The sequence below is a fragment of the Neoarius graeffei genome, chromosome 2, assembly GCF_027579695.1.
Source record: "Neoarius graeffei isolate fNeoGra1 chromosome 2, fNeoGra1.pri, whole genome shotgun sequence".
Taxonomy (NCBI): Eukaryota; Metazoa; Chordata; class Actinopteri; order Siluriformes; family Ariidae; genus Neoarius; species Neoarius graeffei.
In genome coordinates this window covers 71,699,407-71,723,424 of record NC_083570.1, presented here as the reverse complement: position 1 = coordinate 71,723,424, position 24,018 = coordinate 71,699,407, and the positions used below count along the sequence as shown (strand labels likewise).

Genomic DNA, 24,018 nt, shown 5'->3' with positions numbered 1-24,018 from the left:
TCTCTCTCTCTCTCACACACACACACACACACACACACACCACTGCTCTCTCACCTGCATGTGTTATTAACAGATTGTGTTTGAGTTTATGGTGAATCTGTGTCGCTCACCTTCATCTCCCGGGAGCCACTGAAATTGCCATTTTGAATGCTTTATGTTAATGTAATGTAGTTTTCAGTTTTTTGTTTACTTCAACTTAAGACATTTTCTGCTGCGCTCACAAAAATTAAGAGATTTAAAGATGATTGATGGACACCATTGCAGGTGTAGCCATGTTTTTCCAATAAAAAATAATGTTGGAATGGAAGCGATGCATTGGGTGTTTTTTTTAAATGCTAGATACAGGGCAGAACGGCGAGTAGAGGTAAGAAAAACATTATATATTTAATTATCGTGATACATATCGATATCGAGATATTCAGTCATGTTATCGAATATCGCATATTTTTCTGATATCGTGCAGCCCTAGATGTGTCCATATAATATAAAGAATATCACAGAGTTGCACATAGATATGAAGTTTATCTTCTCATGCTGAAAAATATATCACTCATTTGCTTCACTCACTTGTGATATAGACATTCACCACTCAAAGATAAACTTCATATAAACTTCACACACACACACACACACACACACACACACACACACACACACACACACCTATACAATGGAAGCTACAGCTGTTCTAGATTTTTTTGTACAAAAGTTGCAGGATGAGATACAAGAATGTCTTATCCATTGTTCTTATGTAAACTTAACTCTTAAGGACATAGTGTTGCCTTTCTTTTGGGAAGCTAAGAACCCTTAATTACCTAATAAACCTACAAATAACCCTTAAAAACCTTTTATAAGTCTCATCTCATTATCTCTAGCCGCTTTATCCTGTTCTACAGGGTCGCAGGCAAGCTGGAGCCTATCCCAGCTGACTACGGGCGAAAGGCGGGGTACACCCTGGACAAGTCGCCAGGTCATCACAGGGCTGACACATAGACACAGACAACCATTCACACTCACATTCACACCTACGCTCAATTTAGAGTCACCAGTTAACCTAACCTGCATGTCTTTGGACTGTGGGGGAAACTGGAGCACCCGGAGGAAACCCACGCGGACACGGGGAGAACATGCAAACTCCACACAGAAAGGCCCTCACCGGCCCCGGGGCTCGAACCCGGACCTTCTTGCTGTGAGGCGACAGCGCTAACCACTACACCACCGTGCCGCCCCTTTTATAAGTGTGTAGTTTAATTCAACCCAGCAACAATACAGGGTAATAAAATCAGACCCACCACTATGTACGTTAAGGTCTATCCTGGAAATTCTGCCACTTTAAGATACGGAGACACAACTTTTTACCTTCAGTAAACTCAAAGCACTTTTCAACTGCCTAATTTTATAGTTAACCGAATATTGTGGTGTAAAATAATAAAGTTAGATAGAACCTTTAGTAACACATAACTACAAACCTCAAAGTAGACCCATCTCTGAAGAGCCAAATTGTAAAAGACATATTGTGAAAATCCTTGTTTGTGGTAATCACTTAAGTATATCATACAAAAGGGAGATTAGGATTGGAAAAAGCTGGACAGTGTGTATTTAAGCTTCATGCAAGAAATATTGGTATCGTGTTCCCATTCAATTCCAATGCTCAATTTTATTCAAATCCTGGAAACATTGCTGTAATTCATAAATAATAAAATGAAACCAACCCAGATTTCTGACCTAAACACATACAGATTTATAAGAAAGTGTGCTCTAGCTCTGAACCCTGAAACAAAAAGTTTTCTTAATAATTTATTCATAGCATTGCTGCCTTTCCTGCACTATGAGGTGACTGTGTGTATTAGGGAACGCACTTTCCTCTCCAGGGATGAGAATAGAGCCATCTTTAGAGATTCTGCCCCTTAGCCACCCACCCATAATCCTTCCAGTCTGCTGCTTCAGGGTCACCTAAACACCATACTACATTCACTCAGCTCTGCTCCACCACAAACATCCTGTACTTACAGCAGCCACATATCCTCACACTCACACCACACAATACATCAGAATCGGAGATTAAAAACATGTTGCAGGTTGTGCACAGTAAATTAAAAAGTGAAGCTGGTAATTTAATATAGTCCATTCAGGGGATGGCTGACTAACTGCTCCATCTGAAATCTCCAATTGCTTTCTTTCTTTTTCATGCAAATTTTGCTAGAAAATGCTGCATTTCCTAATTCAGGATACAATTACTGAAATCGAAGCTGAAGTAGACTTCTGTGTTTCATGGACTAAGCTCTGCTCCCCTCAGGGAGTCATGACTGAGAGGGATTTTAATCTCTCCAAGACAAAGGCAGATGGCAGATAATATCTTAATCACAAACATAATTGGATATGGCTCCATGTCAGTTCTGGCTACAGAATGCTTTGCTCTGATGTGGTAGTTTAACTCCACTTTGCTACTGATCCAAAACAATGCCTTAAAATAATGTTGGTGTGTTCCGTTCAGGCTCACGTGCATGTACATGGTTCTTGTGGCCTCAGTAGAGAAATGGCCCTTTTCCACTACCCTTTTTCAGCTCACTTCAGCTCGCTTCAGCTCACTTCAGCCCGACACGGCTCGCGTTTCGACTACCAAAAACCAGCACGACTCAGCTCGTTTCAGCCCTGCTTAGCCCCTAAAACTCGCACGGTTTTGGAGTGGGGCTAAAGCGAGCCAAACCGTGCCGAGTGAGGCTGGGGGCGTGAGCAGACACTCCCCTGTGCACTGATTGGTGAGGAGGAGTGTCCTCACATGCCCACACATGCCCTGCGAGCGCGCTGGGATCTGTAAACACCGCAAACCCGGAAGAAGAATAATTACGAATTACGAGAATTTCTGAAGCCTTATGCGCCTCGCCTCGCCTCATCTATACGCTCTTGCCAGTATCTGTTGGCATTGTCGGTGACAACAAGCCACAGCACCAAGACCAGCAACACTAACGACTCCATGTCCTCCATGTTTATTGTTTACTATCCGGGTCGTGAGACTACCGCTTAAAAGATCACTGAATCAGTGACATACAGAGCATCGTGGACGAGTTCGCGGAGCGCAAGGCTCGTCGTATGCCCTTCAAATAATGCGCGCAGTAGGCTATTGATGTTTTATTATGAGCCATGTACAGTATGTCGCCGAATGTTTTTTTGTTTGAGTTACATGTTCGTTTGAAGGACTTAATGTACAAAATAACATAGTTGCACCCCGTAGTGTTGAAATTGGTAAACACAGTGCATTCAGTGAGGTTTGCACCGCCCTCCTTTTATTTCTGACTCTTCCTGTCACCGTTGCAACCTCTGAGCGCTCATTCGTATGCCCTTCAAATAATGTGCGCAGTATAGGCTATTGATGTTTTATTATGAGCCATGTACAGTATCCTAATGTTTTTTGTTTCTGAGTTACATGTTCGTTTGAAGGACTTGATGTACTAAATAACATAGTTGCACCCGGTAGTGTTGAAATTGGTAAACACCGCAGTTGCGGACATTTTGTAACCTAAAATGATGTTATGATAAGCTTTAATAAAGGGCCCGGTCATTTGCCCCGCCCCCGGCCCGGCTCTGACTTGTTCCGCCACTGTCACTGATGTCACTGTTTGCGCTGCTTAACGACATCACGTGACGTCCACCCACTTTCGCTAACTCCACCCAATGTGTCCACCCACTTCCAGCCAGCACGGTTCAGCGCGGTTGTAGTCGAAATGCAACTTCAACAGCCCCGCTCAGCCCGACTCAGCTCGACTCAGCACGGCACGGCTCAGCCGCGTTTGTAGTGGAAAAGCGGCAAAAGATAGCTCCCGTACAAAAGGGACATTGTGGACACTTCTGAGGAAGCTAAGGGCAGACAATACCAGTGGCAACTGAATATAGACTGGGCTTATCATTCAGGGGAAAAAAAAAGCTGGAGCTCACAGTCTGTGCTCGCTTAAGCCGTGTCGCTGATGTGGAACACGCTCTCACCTGCCTGCTCCAGTGCCACCATGGTGGATTGTTCAATAAGGTCGCGCTCGATGAAGTTGCGGAAATCCTCGCTGTACACACTCAGGTCAGGTAGTTGGAAGGTGTAGATGGGCATCTCGAGAGGCAACTGCTCCTTGGTGCACTCGCCCGTCACGTGCATCCGTGCCAGAGACATGATGGCAGAGCTGGCGTGTGAAATGCCCCGAGAGAGACGCTTCTCTGTTGCACCAGACACAGACACAGAGGGATAAGACGGGGTGGACAGAAATCTGTAAGGCTCTGTATTTTTGGTGTGCAAAGACCATCATTTGCAGTGCTAGAACATATTTATATGTTTGTAACCTCGGAATGTGTGCTTTGGTCATTTCGGGTGCAGTTGGCATTTTAGAAAAAAAAAAACGTTTTGAGTACCTGTGGTAATTTGACTGTGTTTAAACTCACAGCAATGAGAAGTTGTTGTTTTTTTTTCTCTATCACACAAACAAATGCAAATACAACCTTCTTTATACAACATAATTTAGGGTTTTGTCCATGAATTATATCTTTACATACCTTATTTGGCCATTTAATTACTTCAGTCATAATAAAAGTAACATCGGTGAAACCAAACACATTAAAGTGCATATTCTGGACCAATTTTTTTTTTTATATGAAAGTATGTCCCTTTACACACTCATCCAGAAGGGTAATTTTGCACAAGGCCATCTGTCTACAGCAGAAAAAAATAACAAAACACGTCTGGAAAAATCCCGAGGGAGTCTGGAGCCAGATTCGTGACGTTACCTGCGGAAGCACCAGCAGGCTGCGCGAGCTTTGCACGGTTTCAGTGCACAGCCTGTGTAGACCAAGCGCTCCCATTTCTCTCTCATCGTCCGGTCTTTTGGAAAACGATGAGTACTAATCCCATCAAGATTGGTGTTGCTACACCCTCCTACGATACATCTGTTAACCATTTTAATAATTACGCGATAACATTGAAGAAATTTGCAGAAAACCACCAGGTTGTTTTCTTATAAACAAACCAGCGCTGACGTAGGATTCAGAAGGAGGCGTCCCACACGTGACGCCACGAAAATCAATGTTTCCCGGGAAATTCAAATGCCAAGTTTTTTCAGAGGCGGACCAATTTGCATCAAATGGCTTGATTTCAACTGAATTTTTCTGGTATTGCGCAAGGTAAAAAAATTGCACAAAATGCAAAATGTGACAGATATTTGACCAAAGTTTTAGATATTTGACCAAAGAAGTACATTGATCTTGCTCCTGAATTTACCCGTGATATGCACTTTAAAATGTCCTATTGCTATAAATTATACTTCGGTGTCATATTTATTTTATCCTAGGGGACTTAATAAACTAGGGATTGTGATAGGCAGAAACCTTACTATACTCAAACCTTAAAAGTTAAGTTAAAGTCCTTCCCGCGCCGTGTGGCGCATCAGGCGGCGCCGATCTCCGTTTTTGCACCCCTCGGCCTCTCGCCTATTACATAGCTAGGGTTACTGTTGGGGGCGGGTCCTCTGGTAACCATGAGAGTTTAACTCCCCACTTGTATCTGTATTGCAGCATGCCTTGCCAGATGGCAGTAGGTACCATTTTTATGATGGTCTTTGGTATGACCCAACCGTGAGTAGAACTCACGATCTCCCGATCAAGAGGCGGACACGCTACCACTAGCCGATATACTCAAACCTTATTATCTATAGTATTTTCAGAGGTGCATTTCTATTGTCCTTTGTTGAGTTGTACACACATGATTTTGACTTTGCATTCTCATATTTGGTTTCAAGCATTTACATATTATCTCAGGCCTGCACACCTGCACCTCAGTGTGCTATTTCATGGTGTGCAGCTGTATAATCGGCATGGGATGAATAACATAATTGTCTGGGAGGCTCCTAATACTCACCCCATATCAATTGTTTATTAAGGTGATCATTATCCCAGTCAACATGCTAATTGTTATCATTAGTATCCTTATCATCATCATCATCATCACTGATAGACAGCAGTAGTGCAGGCATTTTCTGTACCCTGAGTGTTCTCCTCCTGTCTCTGCAGGCATTGCTCCAGCTTGCTGAGGTGCTGGGGGGTTCCACTGCGCTCTGGCTGCTTGTAGTAACGACCCTCATTAAATACCTGCGGCAGGTTGGCAGTGTGGACCTGCCGCAGCTGCTCATAGTCACTCAGAGCAGCGCTCAAGTCCCAGTTTTTACCTTTATAAATACATACACATACAGTATACACACAGAAAGAAAAAAAATATTTAGCACATGAGATATAAGGACAAAAACATTGAAGAGAACAAGGACTATGATACTTTAACTTAAAAGTATCTTTGTTTAACATGCAAAAAAATTACGTATGTGAGCATCAATAACTACCTAAAGCCAATTAAAATTAAATTTACAGACAAACAAATGTCTACATAATAAAATACAGTACACACACACACGGAGTCCTCTATCTTCACCCTCATAACACACAATTCAAGTAGATGTAACAACCAATGTCTACTCTTGAGAGAAGACAACAATTATGTTCGTGTGTAACTAAGAGCAGCTGAGCTAATTGTACTAATAGTTGAAGGTAAATTTTTGTAAGAGGAAGAATGCTTATCTAATTTACATCTCCTTAACATCAACAACATCAACAAGGCTGCCTCTGCTACAACAAATCTAGTTTACAATTAACAGCTATTTCATGAAATTGAGTCGTACATGAGCTGATAGCTGACGAGGCGCATAGAGCCGAGTCGGCTATAATCTGTGTACAAGATTGAGTGGAATAACTGTTTTACTCTGTCTGCATTCACTGGATTTTGAGAAACAGAGCATTTTTATTTTTTGCAAATTTGATAAATAAAAACTTTATACAAAACGTCTGACAAAATCATTTCTGCTTAGAATGTAAATAAACTGGCAAAATGACAGTAGCAATTTGTGAAAAATGCTATAATAATAATTCTTGGGAAAAAAAGATACGTTCTTACCATCAAATACTTTTATTCCATATTTTGTTTCTTTATAATTTTTTTTTTTGGGGGGGGGGTTGTGTTTGAGTAGAGTTTTTATTTCGTCCTCGGTTGGTTCAGCAACATGCTCCACCATTTTGTTTTGCTCTACTCAGGGTATATGAGCTGATAGCCTAGTGGTAGAGTAGCCAATCAGAGCGTGCAATTGCTCATATCCAGTGAATGTGGATAGAATAAATCTGCTTGCCTGAAATACCCTTAAAATATATTTTCAAGTTGGAAGGAAGCTATTGAGGTATTTCACCTGACGTCACAGGGTCACGTGACGCCCCGGTGTCCGCCATTTTGAAGGTCAAGCTAGCTAATGTCAACAACAGTAGCTAGTATGTTACTGTAGCAATGTTTACGTTCAGTCATTTGGATGACTGTTAAAACCTTTCAGTCTCAAGTTTTTCCTTTACTGTATTTACTAGTTTACTGTAATTATGATCCGGCAGCTATTTACACCGGATCCAGTGTAAATAGCTGCCGGAGCGCGCTCTGGCTTGCTCCCCCTCAAATTAAGCAGCGCGCTCCGGCTTGCTCCCGGAGTGCTCCGGCCGAGGTTCCGGAGCGCGCGCCGGCTTGCTCCCCCTCAAATTAAGCAGCGCTTGTTTATCCTGAGGACCGAAAGTAAATGAAAATGTGAACAAACCTTAGCTGTAATAAGATGGCGACCACCGGCTCCAGGGACGACCCGCTGATGTAGGCATGTTACCCAGCCTGACACAAAATATTTGTAGGCATCCAAACTCTTATACGCTTTCAGATCAATACCTGTGTATGGCGATGGGTTTTTAACGACATAGGTATACAGATCATGTGGGCCGAAGTCAGGTAAAGACAAGGGCTTCGTGTACTTCCGTACGTCAGTGAACAATCCTGGTGGAAGCAGGTAAACGTCGTTCTCTAAGCCTGCTAACCTCAATTTTTGCAAATACCTCTCCCTCTGCTCGCCCTGTAAATGCCCTACGTCACTGAATAGTGAAGGTGTTTTCTGCATCTCGCTCCTTTTTCTTTTATGTTTTTCGTTTGTCGCCTTCCTCGCATTCAAACTGATTTGAACCGTGACGTCCAAAATGGCAGCCTAACGATGCATCACATGACTTGGTCACGTGGGTGAAAATAAAATAAATTCTGACATTTGACCTTGTTGTGACCTTGACCCTGTTTGGATTGATTCCAAAATCTAATCAGTTCATCTGCTGGTTACACTGAAAATTCCATAAAAAGCCTACAAACACTCAACTACTCACTCTTAAGTGATCTCGCTACGGAAATCTCTTTTTTTAACTTTATTTTGTACTGTGGGTATGCAAACCTTTTGTATTCAACCACACAGCAAGTACATTTCAAAACCCTCTTTAAAACCAACCACTGTTGGTGTGATAGCACTGTAGCGTCAGTGAATTACAGACTACAGAATGGAACAAATTTAATTACAATAGCAGTGACAGCAAAAATGGGTGACCTAAAAAAGGCTTAAATGGGGAACAAGGTAAAAAATGAAAAGAAATTCTACCCTGCATGTCATCATAACAAAATGCAAATGTAGCTTTGCACTGTGTTCACTTTCATCCACAAGTGATACTAACAATAATAAATAAATAAATAAATAAATAAATACTTTCCAGTATATGAAGCATCACTATCTCCATTAATCTAATCCCAGTTACTCAGGCTGCCAAGGCAGGAGTGCAGAAATGCTTAAAGACCTCATCAAACTCCAGACAACAGAGTTCCGCTTCATATCACACTCAACAGGAAGGAACACTCGCACTAGTTTTCACTGCTAATGTGTCTGCTTTATCATCCGAACCATTAAAGCCTGCACTTTCATGATGCAGTGGCTATTTCCTAATATCATAAATACATACATTAAGGTTTGCACACTTCATTTTAATAGGGATGTGGACGTCTCAGGGTTCAGTGAGGATGAAGAGAAAAGAGGTCTTGTAATTGGAAGTGACAGTTACCCTGACACAAACAAACACGCACACACACTGCCAGAGGAGGCTGATCCCTCCTCCTCCAGCTGCATTCTTATCTTAGTGACAGACAATGCTTCCAGGGCACAGAGAAGCGGGTCAGAAAGAACTCTTATTATAGACCTCAAGCCTTCACACTACTCTGTTGCACAGAGAAACCTTTTCTCAACACAGCCGACTAAGATGAGCCTCAGACAGACAACAGTGTGGTCTATATATGTGCAAGTGTGTGAGCTGGTGGGAAAAGTGACAATCTGACGTCACCTTACCCAATTAACTGCCCTACTCTACAAGACACCATTCTCTCTGCATCACTGACTAAAGGCTCAGCAACCACAGTCCAGAAGAGGAAATATATATATACAGTGATGCTTGAAAGTTTGTGAACCCTTTAGAATTTTCTATATTTCTGCATATGTAAATATGACCTAAAACATCATCAGATTTTCACACAAGTCCTAAAAGTAGATAAAAAGAACCCAGTTTAACAAATGAGACAAAAATATTATACTTGGTCATTTATTTATTGAGGAAAATGATCCAATATTACATATCTGTGAGTGGCAAAAGTATGTGAACCTCTAGGATTAGCAGTTAATTTGAAGGTGAAATTAGAGTCAGGTGTTTTCTATCAATGGGATGACAATCAGGTGTGAGTGGGCACCCTGTTTTATTTAAAGAACAGGGATCTATCAAAGTCTGATCTTCACAACACATGTTTGTGGAAGTGTATCATGGCACGAACAAAGGAGATTTCTGAGGACCTCAGAAAACGCGTTGTTGATGCTCATCAGGCTGGAAAAGGTTACAAAACCATCTCGAAAGAGTTTGGACTCCACCGATCCACAGTCAGGCAGATTGTGTACAAATGGAGGAAATTCAAGACCATTGTTACCCTCCCCAGGAGTGGTCGACCAACAAAGATCACTCCAAGAGCAAGGCGTGTAATAGTCTGTGAGGTCACAAAGGACCCCAGGATAACTTCTAAGCAACTGAAGGCCTCTCTCACATTGGCTAATGTTAAATGTTCATGAGGCCACCATCAGGAGAACACTGAACAACAAGGGCATGCATGGCAGGGTTGCAAGGAGAAAGCCACTGTTCTCCAAAAAGGACATTGCTGCTCGTCTGCAGTTTGCTAAAGATCACGTGGACAAACCAGAAGGCTATTGGAAAAATGTTTTGTGGACGGATGAGACCAAAATAGAACTTTTTGGTTTAAATAAGAAGCATTATGTTTGGAGAAAGGAAAACACTGCATTCCAGCATAAGAACCTTATCCCATCTGTGAAACATGGTGGTGGTAGTATCATGGTTTGGGCCTGTTTTGCTGCATCAGGGCCAGGACAGCTTGCCATCATTGATGGAGCAATGAATTCTGAATTATACCCGCAAATTCTAAAGGAAAATGTCAGGACGTCTGTCCATGAACTGAATCTCAAGAGAAGGTGAGTCATGCAGCAAGACAACGACCCTAAGCACACAAGTTGTTCTACCAAAGAATGGTTAAAGAAGAATAAAGTTAATGTTTTGGAATGGCCAAGTCAAAGTCCTGACCTTAATCCAATGGAAATGTTGTGGAAGGACCTGAAGTGAGCAGTTCATGTGAGGAAACCCACCAACATCCCAGAGTTGAAGCTGTTCTGTATGGAGGAATGGGCTAAAATTCCTCCAAGCTGGTGTGCAGGACTGATCAACAGTTACCGGAAATGTTTAATTGCAGTTATTGCTGCACAAAAAAGTCACACCACATACTGAAAGCAAAAGTTCGCATACTTTTGCCACTCACAGATATGTAATATTGGATCGTTTTCCTCAATAAATAAACGATCAAGTATAATATTTTTGTCTCATTTGTTTAACTGGGTTCTCTTTATCTACTTTTAGGAATTGTGTGAAAATCTGATGATGTTTTAGGTCATATTTATGCAGAAATATAGAAAATTCTAAAGGGTTCACAAACTTTCAAGCACCACTGTATGTATATGGAAACCCCTCCCAGTGCAAACAATGAAACACCACAGGAATCACTGCAAATCCTACTCGTTTTATAGATTTCAGTATCCACCAACAAGCCAAATGTTTTTAAAAGAATTTACAGTTCAGTCAAATGGCCATTTAGCACTTTGAATACATGCAGAAATGCATTGTGCAGCTCAGCGAGTATTACAGTCTCAAGACAAGGACAAAGCCCTTCAATAAATAAATAAATAAATAAATAAATAAACAAATAAACCCATCTTAAAAACCTCTAGAAACACACGCACATCCAAGTACATCACCATTGCAGAAAGTACCGAAAATTGAATACCTGATGAGGTTCAAAATTATTTATTTCCAACTTGAGGAAATACTGACTAAAAGAAGACAGCACATTTTGGGGCTCAGGTGTCTAATGAATGCAGTCAGTTCAAAGACACTGACATTCTTGAGTGAGTAACCCTTGCTGTTTTTATTCACAAAGATCTCATCTCATCTCATTATCTCTAGCCGCTTTATCCTGTTCTACAGGGTCGCAGGCAAGCTGGAGCCTATCCCAGCTGACTATGGGTGAAAGGCGGGGTACACCCTGGACAAGTCGCCAGGTCATCACAGGGCTGACACATAGACACAGACAACCATTCACACTCACATTCACACCTACGGTCAATTTAGAGTCACCAGTTAACCTAACCTGCATGTCTTTGGACTGTGGGGGAAACCGGAGCACCCGGAGGAAACCCACATGGACACGGGGAGAACATGCAAACTCCGCACAGAAAGGCCCTCACCGGCCACGGGGCTCAAACCCAGGACCTTCTTGCTGTGAGGCGACAGCGCTAACCACTACACCACCGTGCCGCCCTATTCACAAAGATAACTCTATTATTCACTTGAAGAACACAGAGTGACAAATACAAGTACGTAGATTACAAATCTGTTGAATTTCAAGTAAGAAAAAAGTTACAATATAAAGGACATGTCAAGTAAATCTTTCTCTCTTTCATTTCTTTTGCATGTAAATGCAAAACAGAGATATGGTCGTGTAAAATGATTTTAAAAAGACCTGTAGTACTTCTAGCGTCCACTGGAGGGTGCCAGTGTACATATCAATGTCCAGTGACGACACCCTTTGTAGAAGATAGTAAAAGAAATTTTTGTCAGTGAACATTAACCTAGTCAGACCCCTGTACTAATCTCCATGTCATCTAAACCTAATAAAATATCTTAAATTCAAAAGATGCTTTCCAACTTAATTGCACAAATGTGGAGCTGGAGGCTTTTCAGCATGATTGTACTTCATCTATGAGAGTAAAAACAAATCAGTATGGTGTATAAACCCAGAACGGAATGATAAAAGTGCTAATGTAACAGGAACAGTGTGTGTCTGAGAGACTGGAGGCTCAGCCAGCAGGAATAGCCTTGCAGAGTGACACATAATCAGCGTAACTGACAACAAGAGACCTAATGGCTGACGCTGGGGTTGAGGCAGAATTTTCTGATATGGTTAGTGGACATAAAGAGGCGGCTATCTGATGCGAGTATCTGTTTCACACACCCCATGAGGTATCTGACAGCACAGTGTGGGGAGACTGGCCTGAGCTGATTGCATACTCACAATGTTTCCCTAATAAGCACTGATTCTAGACCAATGCTTCATGCTGACAAAAAAGGCTATAATGAGGTGACAGCTGAGACTAGCCCTGTGTCTGAAATCACTCACTACTCACTATATAGTGGACTATATAGCGAGTTTGCCATTTTGTAGTGCTGTCCGAATGTATAGTGAGAATTATTAGACCCTATTCTTCGTTTGCACGTGACGTCATAGCTAATTATGCATGAGGCTTTGAACCGGAAGTGGGCCATGTTGGAGGATATACACAAACTCATGTGGCTCATGTGGAGGTTGTTACACTCAAGAATTTCTTTGCTTTCTTCGCTATGCCTACTATTAGTGCTGTAATTGGATGTGGGCACAACTCTATTCAAGACAAGGGGACTTAAGAAGTTCTTTAGAATTCCAGCAATTATAAATAATCAAGAAGCAAAAACAAGAGATTTGTCCACGGAGCATAGACGTCAACGGCTGTCCAACATAAACCGGGCTGATCTAAGCAATGACAAAGCAAAAACCACACAAGTCTGCAGTGAACATTTTATCAATGGTAATTGCTACGAACTAGTTATTAATGAAAGATTGCAATATATAAGGAATATTGGATTGTTTAATAGCCTGGTCGTGTAGAACCTCGCCGCTGAAAAACGTAACAAAGCCGTGATCATCAAGCGTGTGAGTCGACAATCCAAGGCTTCTATGATTAATTCATTTTAGGAAGAGCTGTATATAATTTTTTATGACGCTGCTTTTATTTTGCTTTTTCTTTCCATTTGGGAAACCAGCTGATCTCTACAATTTCACGGATCCAGACTGGACTCGAACACAAAATATGGGCCACAACAAAATCAAAGATAGTACTAAAGCGGTAGCTTGAAATGCTAGGCTTACAGAGTGCAGAAAGAAACAAAACATTTTTGAAGAATCTTCCCAAACGCTCACAGAGTCAATCAAACAAGATTCATGTCAGTCCATGACTTCAAATACTACAGCCTCCTCACCCAGTGAGTGCTCTTTTATAATTAAATATGTTACACAGTGTGTGTTTTCAGTTGCAAAGTGTTTACCCAGCCAGAGACGTAAAAATTATAAGCCTCCATTGATTTGTAGGCTTGGTACATTTTCTTGGAAAGGCCATCCAGTGAGTTAAAATAAGTTGTGTAATTGCTTGGAACGCTGTTTACAGACACTTTATTGTTTGAGTGTATATCCTCCAACATCAAATCAAAGTCCTTCCCACCCCATGTGGCGGTGCCAATCTCCGTAGCCCTCAGCCTTTCGCCTATTACATAGCTAGGGTTACAGTGGGGGGGCTAGTCCTCTGGTAACCACGAGAGTTTGACTCCCCACTCACATCTGCATTGCAGTGTACCTTGCCAGAAGGTACTATTTTTATGATGGTCTTTGGTATGACCCAACCGTGAGTTGGACTCGCGATCTCCCGATTGAGAGGCGGGCACGCTAACCACTAGGCCAACTCGTGATTATAGCCGCCAACATGGCGGCGGTCAATAACGCAAGCAGTTTTGGTCACGTGGTTGCAAATGAAGAGTATAGTGCACTCAAAGTATCCCACATTGCACCATGAAAAGCAGTGTACAACCGATGGTCACTAACCAAGCAATATATGCCATCATGCATTGCGGTCGTGCTGAAAGAAAAAAAAAGGGTGTTGGGGTGAATGGATGGAGGAAGGAACACATTATAAACGGACATTCAAGTACAATTAAAAATAGTAAAAGAATAGAAAATAAGCTAAAATAGAATAAGACAGATACAATACAAGAATAAAAGTTACAGTACAGAGCGAGGATTAATCAAAAGCCTCAAATTTGATTTAATAAAATGCAGCTGCAAAGAAGAAAATATTCAGCCTTGATTTAAAAGAACTGAAAGATGCAGCAGACACAAAGTACTTTGTATGTATTAATGTGGGAAATATGCTCAGTATAATATCACAAGAATACATGCATGTATTTATTATTTTGAAAACCCACCAGCCGACTGATCTGGCACGTTTTAATTGTGCGACAGTAATGGCGTAAATAACGGTGCGGCGGAGTAGTGTCCGAAAGTGGGGTTGTTGTTTTTTTTTTTTTTCAATTTTACCAATGAGCTCACTTTATAGTCCACTATATACAGTAGAATTCCCTAGATAGTGAGTAGGGAGTAGTGAATGAGTGAATGATTTCGGACATAGCCTAAATTTTTCACCTTTAATACTACAAACCCTAAAGCTCAACATGGCCATGGCGCACATATGGATCAGTATTAACCTTGTCTGTTTCATTCATAGGGAGTTCTGGAAGTCTAATCAAGATCGATTATGTATTATCTGTGTGAAACCTCCAGTCAGAATGAGAGCTCCAGTGATGGACACCAGTGGCTCCGTGTGATCTTGAGATTACAAGGAAAAATGAAGGGTGACTTCATTCAGCACTCTTGATTGTGTCTCCATGGGGGATCCTGCATGCAGTCCGTGCTAAGCATGCATATATTTGCTGCTAGTCAACACACACAGACCTGCAACCCCTTCTTCAACCCTGAGCTTGAGCACATGGAGCATACCTCTACCCACACACAGACACACACATATATGCGATGCACTCAAGAGGACCACATCAGGTATACTGTGTGTGCATTCCCTCACTAGGACTGAACAGTTTTGATCCCAGTATGAATGTTACATATGTAAATACTATGGGTTAAACGAGTGCGTGTAGGATGGGATACTGAATACAGCTGGTGATGCAGACCACGGAGGTAAAGCTGTTTGATTTCTGCCAGTGTTTGACTAATAACATCACTCCATTTTTACACTGTCATTATTCTCCACAGTGCTTCACTATCACTCTGCTCTGACTCAGGTGCATCTAACAACACAGCCAAAGAATTGTACAAGGCTCTCTTTCTCTTTCCACGGAGGCCTCTAGGGTTCAAGCTTGACGATAACAACACTTCAGCATTATGGTTTCCAGGAAGTGTCTCATCTCAATGAAACTCTTATTGGTTTTGCGGGGGATAATAATTTGCATAACTGCATTCTGGGAAATGATGATCATTCTATCACAACATTATAGTCAAAGCCTGGAATAATATAAATATATCATATTAGCCTTTTTCACTACTAATCATTTGAAATCTTATGAGATTTACTCCAGGTATGTTTATTGACCTCCTTGTGTAATTTTATAGCCTTTTTAATTCATGGATTTGATTTGTTCAGTTGTCTTCACTGTGAAATGTCAGCGGTAAGGCTCATTAAAAGCCAATTAACAAATTGCTAGTCATAAACAGTGGCAGGCATAATAGCAGCCCAAAGTCTCTCAGTTCTATGTGGAAGGATTTGGGAAAGAACACGCACGTGCTTATGTGCTGACTTCAGGTCAATTCTGTGACCTTGCACATTATCATCAAGGCTACACTTAGATCAGTGCACAAGAAGAGCTCATGAGAGAGAGAGAGACTGATGCAGTCAAAAGCAAGACGCAAGCTCCAGAGAGTGTTTAAAAAGGTAAGAAAACATTGTCGCATGAAAAAAACCCCACAGCTGATGAAGGAAGATCCCTCTACAATACACATAGCACATTCAGCCTTGTCTTATTCACCATATTGCATAATCCCGGTAGACACTTTCACTATTAGAAATATGAAGAAAGCCTAACTTAAGTGGTAGTTTCATGTGTCTGGACTGAAAGGGTGGATGTATGTCACCTATTCCAACATTAGAACAGGGTTCTCCAGAAAATCTGAAGTAGCCGGCTAAAAAAAGTAGTAGGGAGCACCGGTGCGCTGGCGACCCCCCAGTCTGAGGGCATGTCCCCACAGAAAATTTAGAAATTTACATGCCTTCTGGTGGCTTCTGGTGTACTCTCAGCTAATAAATTACTAACCATTTGCCTGTAAAATACTTGCAAAATATGTATGAAATTTCCCTCCAGATGTGTGCGCGCGTGCTTGGCTTTCTCAGTTACCCTCTGTAGTTTGCTGCCTGGCACTGGAACATAACTACATGGTGCATGTGTAAATTACATTATTACATTAAATTATAAAATATTTTATGAAAACCGAGTGAAATCGTCTGTAACAACCAACTGCATCTTTATCGTCATCTGCTAAGTCGTCTGCTACGGCGTGGTCACATGGTCCGGCTCAGCCAATCAGAGCACGAGAATCGATTAACAAATATTGTGCCGCTTCCGGTCATGCTAGACCCGAATCGAAAACAATTTCGTGGTGGAATAATTAGATTTGGAACAAATTATGGGCAGCAGAGACGATATAATTCACTTGAACATTGAAAGGCAAGTTTTTCTTTTTTTTTTGAGCTCGAGTAGCCAGTGCAGACCGTCTGTGTAGGCAGAGAAAACCGCCAATCGCTGGCACTTGTGGACATCTCTGTTATAGGATTGCTGCAATCTCATTACATCTCCAATAAAGTAACATATTCTGTGATGGCAATAGATTAAGTCCTACTTGCTTGCACAGTCAGATTAATGCCTACAGTTCATCAGGAAAACCGACCAAATAAAGTTACGTGTCGTACAATCAGTGGTTGTCTTGGTGCAAAGCTTCAAACTTGTCTGATGTGGAGATGATGGTAGTTGCTAATCAGCTCCACTTCCAAATAGTTAGGACTGAGTGATACAACCATATTAGGTGTGTTGATATCCTTACACTGACTTACCAGTGATAAGTCAAGCAAGGTGAATGAAGAAGAAACCTCAGAGAACACTGACAGAACATTAAAGGACTACTGTCAGAACCAGGTGAGGAACTGCTGAATAAGACATGGACTGACAAGCACAGAGAGTCCTAATTCCCTGGACTACACCCATCTCTCATCTCCACTAATTTACCAGGAGAAAGTCAGAGCCTTGCCTCCCCTTTCACTTTTTTTTTTCCATCAACAGTACTTCTATTTTCATGTGAGTCTTTTTTAGGAGGGATGCATATTTTTGTGTCCATGCTTTCTGCACCGGTGCCAGCAACTCTCTACTTCTGAATGAGTTCCGTTGAACAGGCAGAATGGTCTCCCAGGGGAGCTGGCTCGTAAAGCCATCACACACAGTGTTAAATCAACTCAATGTCCCAGCATGGCTGAACCTCCCTGATGACAATCAGGCGCCCATGGCATTACTTCAGAGAACTAGATGACCAGAGAACTCCTCCAAGCTTCAGTCTACTGCACTGCAGGAGAAACTGTCTCACATGGGCAAAGTCAAAAACCCAAGCAACACAGAGGTGACGCGTATAAATTACGTATTAATTCATAGAACATTATAATTTATTCTATCCACATTCACTGGATATGAGAAACCGTGTGCTCTGATTGGCTACTCTACTACTAGGATATCAGCTCATATACCATGAGTAGAGAAAAACAAAATAGCGGAGCGTGTTGCTGAACCCACAGAGGACGAAATAAAAACTACTCAAAAACAAAACCCCAAAAATTATCAAATATTTAAAAGAAACAGAAATAGCTAAAAGAATATATCCCCCACCCCCCAGTATGTCCTGTTCCACACTCCAGCCCAGTTGGTGGCGGTAATGCACCTTTAAGTTGGTTTGCCAACCACCAAAAAAAACCCGAAAGAAGAACAACAAGAAGAAAATGGCGGCGCATGTTGCTGAACCAACCGAGGACGAAATAAAAACTCTACTTGAACCCCCCCCCCCCCCCCCCCCCCCCCAAAAAAAAAAAAAATAGGCAACAAAATATGGAATAGAAGTATTTGATGGTAAGAAAATATCTTTTTTTTTATTTTTCAAGAATTATTATTATAGCATTTTTCACAAATTGCTACTGTCATTTCACCAGTTTATTTACATTCTAAGTGGAAATGATTTTGTCAGACATTTTGTATAAAGTTTTTATTTATCAAATTTGCAAAAAAATTAAAATAAAAATGCCCTGTTTCTCAAAATCCAGTGAATGTGGATAGAATAAAAGTTATTCCACTCAATCTCATCGTACGTGGCTTATAGCCAGTCTGTCAGCTCATCAGCTCATGTGCAACTCGGTTGCATGGAATAACTGTTAAATGTTCTAGAAATCCTTTATATGTAAGGTTACACGTGTAAGAAATGTTAAAGGAGCAGTTTGTAACTGTTTGACACCACAAACAGCAATTGCAGTGAAAACATGGCAGCTCTTTATGTTTCGGCCATTTCTGATAAAACCATGTTCCCTTGATGGCAAATGGCATCATAGGCATAGTACTTGTACTAAAAGCAGAATATAATGCACAGTATGTGAACAGCATATTTCCAATTAGCCAAAGGTACATGGATGATGTTTTGTGCAGGCCCAATTTTCAAATTACTGATGTGATGCCCAACAATGCAACCCGGTCATTTCATTTTGAAAACAAAAGGTACAATAAACAGTGCCATAAAGACCATAATACCACAAGTAGTGGATTGTTGTTGTTGTACTTATTAATCTAGATCTTCCCTTCCAATTAGCCTTTCAAATTCATTGAGTTTATATTACATTACTTATTTGTCTTTATGAGCACAAAGACAAACAAGAACACACAACAGCTGATATATTTACTGGTGGATGAGTCTGGAAGCCCTACACATGGACGCCTGAAGTCAGTCAGAGTACTAGAGAAGTCTCCGGAGCTGAGCAAACACAGCCATCCATCACTGCCCTGCACTGCATCACACGGCTCATTATTGTTAGCTTAGCCAAAGGTAACTATTTTCCACAGTCATAACCCACTGCTGACAATTTACAGAACCGAACAAAGCCGAGTGGAGCATAAAACAGTGCACTTATTACTGCTACGATTACATTCAAAACACACAAAAGGCCACACCGGGTGCTTTTCAGTATGCAGACAACAGTAAGGAAGTATTCTACAATGACTAATCTTCTTAAATGTCAGTTAGCACTACATTACAATTTGCAGTTTTCCCCCAGTGTAGTTAGTGCCATTTCATACATAATTTTAAAACGTTAAAAATAAAACATGTTAGAAAGTCAATTATTTAATATGTATTACCTCTCATGCCCAAGAAACTACCTTCAACGCTCTAACAACTTCTTTAAACCTTTTCCTTCATAAAGAATGAGGCATAGAATGGTAATGATCTATAAATGTGCATTAAAATGCAAACTGGAAATGCTCTCATATTTTCCATCTATCCCATCCTCACCCTTTCCCACCACCATTTTTGGTTGCACTATGTTGTTACTAATTGTATGCTTGTACTACTTTGTAGTGTTTTGTTTTATTACAAAAGATCAGAGACAACACGGGGTAATATGACTATATCGAAGTTTCAATCTGCATCATCAAATTTTCAGGAAGTTACATATTTAACAGTAAGCAATCCTGTTATTATAACATTAGCTAAAATTGTAATCCCTAATATAAGCTAACATTTCTAGCTGGTTAGCTTAGCATACAGCTTCTGTAGCTAAAAGTTTCCTGTTCCTGTATCGTCTGCTACTAATTTGTATAATGGAAATGATAGGTTCAGGATGTTGAGTCTAGTTTTTCAGATTTAAACCTCAATGACATAGAGAAGGACTATTTTAAGTATCAGAGATGCAGGGAAATTAGTTTGTTAGCCTATTTACACACAAGTTTAAAAATAAAGATTATTATATATGTCTTTTTTATAATAATCAATTGACAATGAGTTATACTTGATGATAATCCATTTATGATGGCTACCTTGACCAATTTTAATTGTTGCATTTTATCCAAATCATCATTACACCTCTGCTATTTTGTGACTCGTAAACAAACTCTTACAAACGGTAACACTCAAGAATCAGTGCTGGGAAAATCTCTGCTTTTAATGGAAAAATTCTGAATCAGCCAGCCATTTTAGTACAATTTAACATTTAAAAAAAAAAAACTTTTACCCTCCAGCAGGTCACGTGCCAGACCAGGTTCTGCCCCTGTGGACCGAACAAAGTCTGACAGGACCGCATCCATGTCCAGAGTCATGTGATCATGTGGCTGCGCTGTCCAGCCTGCAGCAGTGGCCTTTGTGGTAGCCAGAGCTTCACGTTCTCATCTACAGGAGAGAGAGAGAGGGAGAGAGAGAGAGAGAGAGAGAGAAAGAAAGAAGATCATAGCCTTTTAATGCGTTTGTCTTTGTGACAAATGTCACTCTCCTTTTTCATGCACTGGAGACTGGTTAATTATAGCCCTGGAATCTCTGATGTGTCTGAAAAATTTCTGGGAAGTGACAGTATTCCTCAGATGACCATAGCCAGGTAGGTAGGAGATACAGAATGTCGAGCACTCCCACCCCACACGCACGCGCGCACACACACACACACACACACCACTGCCAGTATGAATGAGTCAGAATGCAAGGCAGCAGGCAGGATGATGTGATGTTCCAGTCTGTGCTCCCAGTTTAGCTGCAGACGGTACTTTCTGATTATCACTAACAATCCTCACTGTGTGTGTGCCATCCTGCAGCAGCCTACTCTGACTGGGACACTCAGTCCAATCCCTTGTGTTTGTTCTTGCTGAAAAGGTCATGCTGTTCGGCTCTGATGAGGTCAGAACAGCCCAAACCAAGCCTTCCTCAGCAGAGAGGCAACACCTACGGCTGTGCTACAATAACAGAGGCCTTTGTGTGTGTGTGTGTGTGTGTGTGTGTGTGTGTGTGTGTGTGTCAGCCGACTGGCTACCCTGGCATCACTTATGGAGCGTGACATAAGAATGAAAGGAATTTTGAGGCACATTGCCCAGTGCCCACAGACATGAAACGGCTCCACTGGCCACACACACACACACACACACACACACAGAGTTGCCACTATATCAGGTGAATCTAGCATATTTGTAGAATCTGCCATATGCACTATCGTTACAATTACTAACCCCAGCCCATCTCTTGCTTAATGTGTTGCACTGTATCAGTCCTATGAGTCCTAACATGTCCATCATTGGCTAACAACTACCATTTACATTATGGTGGACTGTTTTCAGCACACCGTTGAGAATAATCAATTATCACACACATCAACACATCAGTGTCATAGCTGTGCTGAAAGTAGTCCAGCACTCAGATAATAATTGGTCACTTCACAGCTCACTATCAGGTCAAACTGTTTTTCCACTTCGGGTAACACCACAGGCAGATACATACACAGATACGCCCCTATGAAGGCTCGGTTCTCTATCCTTTTGCCCTTCAACAAATGCCCTCTTGGTTGGCTTGTATCATAATTGTATTTTATAATTGCCTTTGGAAAGCTCAAAGAGTAAAGATGTTTGTCTGCAATATAGTCATACGAGCACAAAGACTAGAAGGCTCAGAGGAAATCAGTTATTGATTTAAAAAAAAAAAATATGACACCAGTGCATATCTATAGAGTGTGGTGTGGATAGATTCATGGGTGGAGCATCGGAAGCTGGGACTTGCTTTGTTATGCTATGGAAACACACATCACAATGTTACTGGAGTGAGCAGGGGTGTCGTATGGGGGAGGGTCTGTGACTGACAGGGGCCTGAAAAATTATTCGAACATAAGGTCTTTTTTTCTCAATATTAAATTATTAACCTATCATCATTAATAGAATACTTTATTTACACTGTACAAATAAAACTAATGGTGTCTTTTAAAACAATCTGAGAGACTCTGCTGCCCCCCAATTACCCAAAATGGTTCAATCCTGCCCCAAAACCAGGCATGAATGGTATTTGCTAGCTATTGCAAGTCACAAATGCTGGTGGAGCATCATGTCTCAGCTTCCTGAAGAAAAATCTGGCTTCCAAAAGCGAAAAGAAGGGGAAAAAAATAATGGACAACAGTATGTCACCCAATTTTTACATTACATTATAGGCATTTAAAGGTCCCATGGCATGAAATTTTCACTTTCTGAGGTTTTTTAATGTTAAAATGAGTTCCTCTGTCCTTCTTAAGTCACCCCAGTGGCTAGAAATTTCATAATGTGTAAACCAAACTATGCCCAACATTTGAGAATGGCGCGTCAAAACGGTGCGTTGATAAACTCTTCCCTTGCCTACGTCAGCAAGGGAGATGATCCCCACGCACTGTATGGATTGCCCGCCCAACTCAAAAGTTGCCACCAAACATGGAAATTGCGCTGTACATGGATGTGACAACACAGAAAGGAGTCTGTTTTTACTGCCGATGGGAGAGCCCCTGAAGACGCAGTGGCTTAATTTTATTTACTCCAATAATACGCCGTCGAGTCTACCTAAGACGGTGTATGTTTGTCGGAAGCATTTTCCTGAGGAATGTTTCCACAACTTGGGACAGTACAGGGCAGGTTTTGCACATCAACTGTCACTGAAGCCTGGGTTCGTACCAAGCATCCCTGCCGCATCAGCCACAAACACCGAACAAGTAAGTGTATAACTGTTAAGTCGTTTTGCCGTGTTTTAAAATCAGTGCCACGTTAGCCTTGCAATGGCTACATTAGCTGTACAGCTAACCGCTTCCTGCAGTTAGCCTGGTACTCTGCGCTACAAAACCAAAAAGCATGCAGCATGCTCTGTTAAACTGAGTTTAGTTTGGAAATTGACTGTAACTTATGAGCTTATGTTTTGCCGTGTTTTAAAATCGGTGCCACGTTAGCCTTGCAATGGCTACATTAGCTGTGCAGCTAACCGCTTCCTGCAGTTAGCCAGGTACTCTGTGCTACAAAACCAAAAAGCATGCAGCATGCTCTGTTATAACAGCCAATCAAAACAGTTTTTACAAAGACACCCACATTCTTTTTTTTAAGTCACTCGTTCATTTTATTTGTTTGTTTGTTCAGTAAAAACCCAAACATTTGTTGAATTTATTTTATTTCCTCGCGTCGCACCTTAATGACGTCAGCGCGCGGTATTTTTCCCTTCGCGGTTTGTTTCTTCTCTCTCGCCATAGTAAGACACCCACATCCGCTTGTTCTGACCCACTGGAGGTAGCGTCACAGTGCTGTTAGCCAATCAGAGGTAACACATTTACATGTCATGAATATTAATGATAAGACCCGCCCCCACCCTCTACCCTTCCCCGCCTCCTGCTTCTCATTAGCAAAACGACGCACTGGGAAAAGCGCTGAAATGGGGCTTTCTCCCAGGAGGCTATATCTACGTGCCGAGGGTTCATTTCGAGAAAGGCTGCGGATATAACATCCGGAAACGTCCACGAGCCTGTTTAAAGCATCAACAAACCACCATGCCATGGGACCTTTAAGAGATACTCTTATCCAGAGCAACATACAACATACCTAGAGCAGCCTGGGGAGCAGGTGCCTTGCTCAAGGGGACTTCAGCCACTCCTGCTGGTCCAGGGAATCAAACCAGCGACCTTTTGGTCCCAAAGTTGCTTCTCTAACCATTAGGCCATGGCTTTCACAAAGAAAGGTGGGTAGAGTCTGTGAGTGGTGGAAATGAACCTGTTAGCTTAGTCCAAAGTGAAATAGGCTACTTTTGCTCCC

At 41.5% G+C, this 24,018-nt stretch overlaps 1 protein-coding gene across 4 annotated transcripts in view; it reads right to left on the bottom strand.

The window, feature by feature from the left end:
- Positions 1-24,018, bottom strand: part of otud7a (OTU deubiquitinase 7A) — a 167,015-nt gene that overhangs the window by 36,028 nt on the left and 106,969 nt on the right. For 3 of the 4 annotated variants that reach the window (XR_009654085.1, XM_060914876.1, XM_060914878.1), the window contains 3 exons: positions 20,469-20,623; positions 6,015-6,197; positions 3,982-4,200 (listed from right to left, as the gene is read on the bottom strand). Coding sequence is in view for 3 of the 4 variants with exons in the window: in XM_060914876.1 (XP_060770859.1) it covers positions 3,982-4,200; positions 6,015-6,197; positions 20,469-20,553 (487 nt within the window). In the remaining variant the exon portion in view is untranslated. Of the gene's footprint in view, positions 1-3,981; positions 4,201-6,014; positions 6,198-20,468; positions 20,624-23,808; positions 23,956-24,018 lie in introns of all 4 variants that reach the window. The other variant, XM_060914877.1, reaches the window with a different exon arrangement.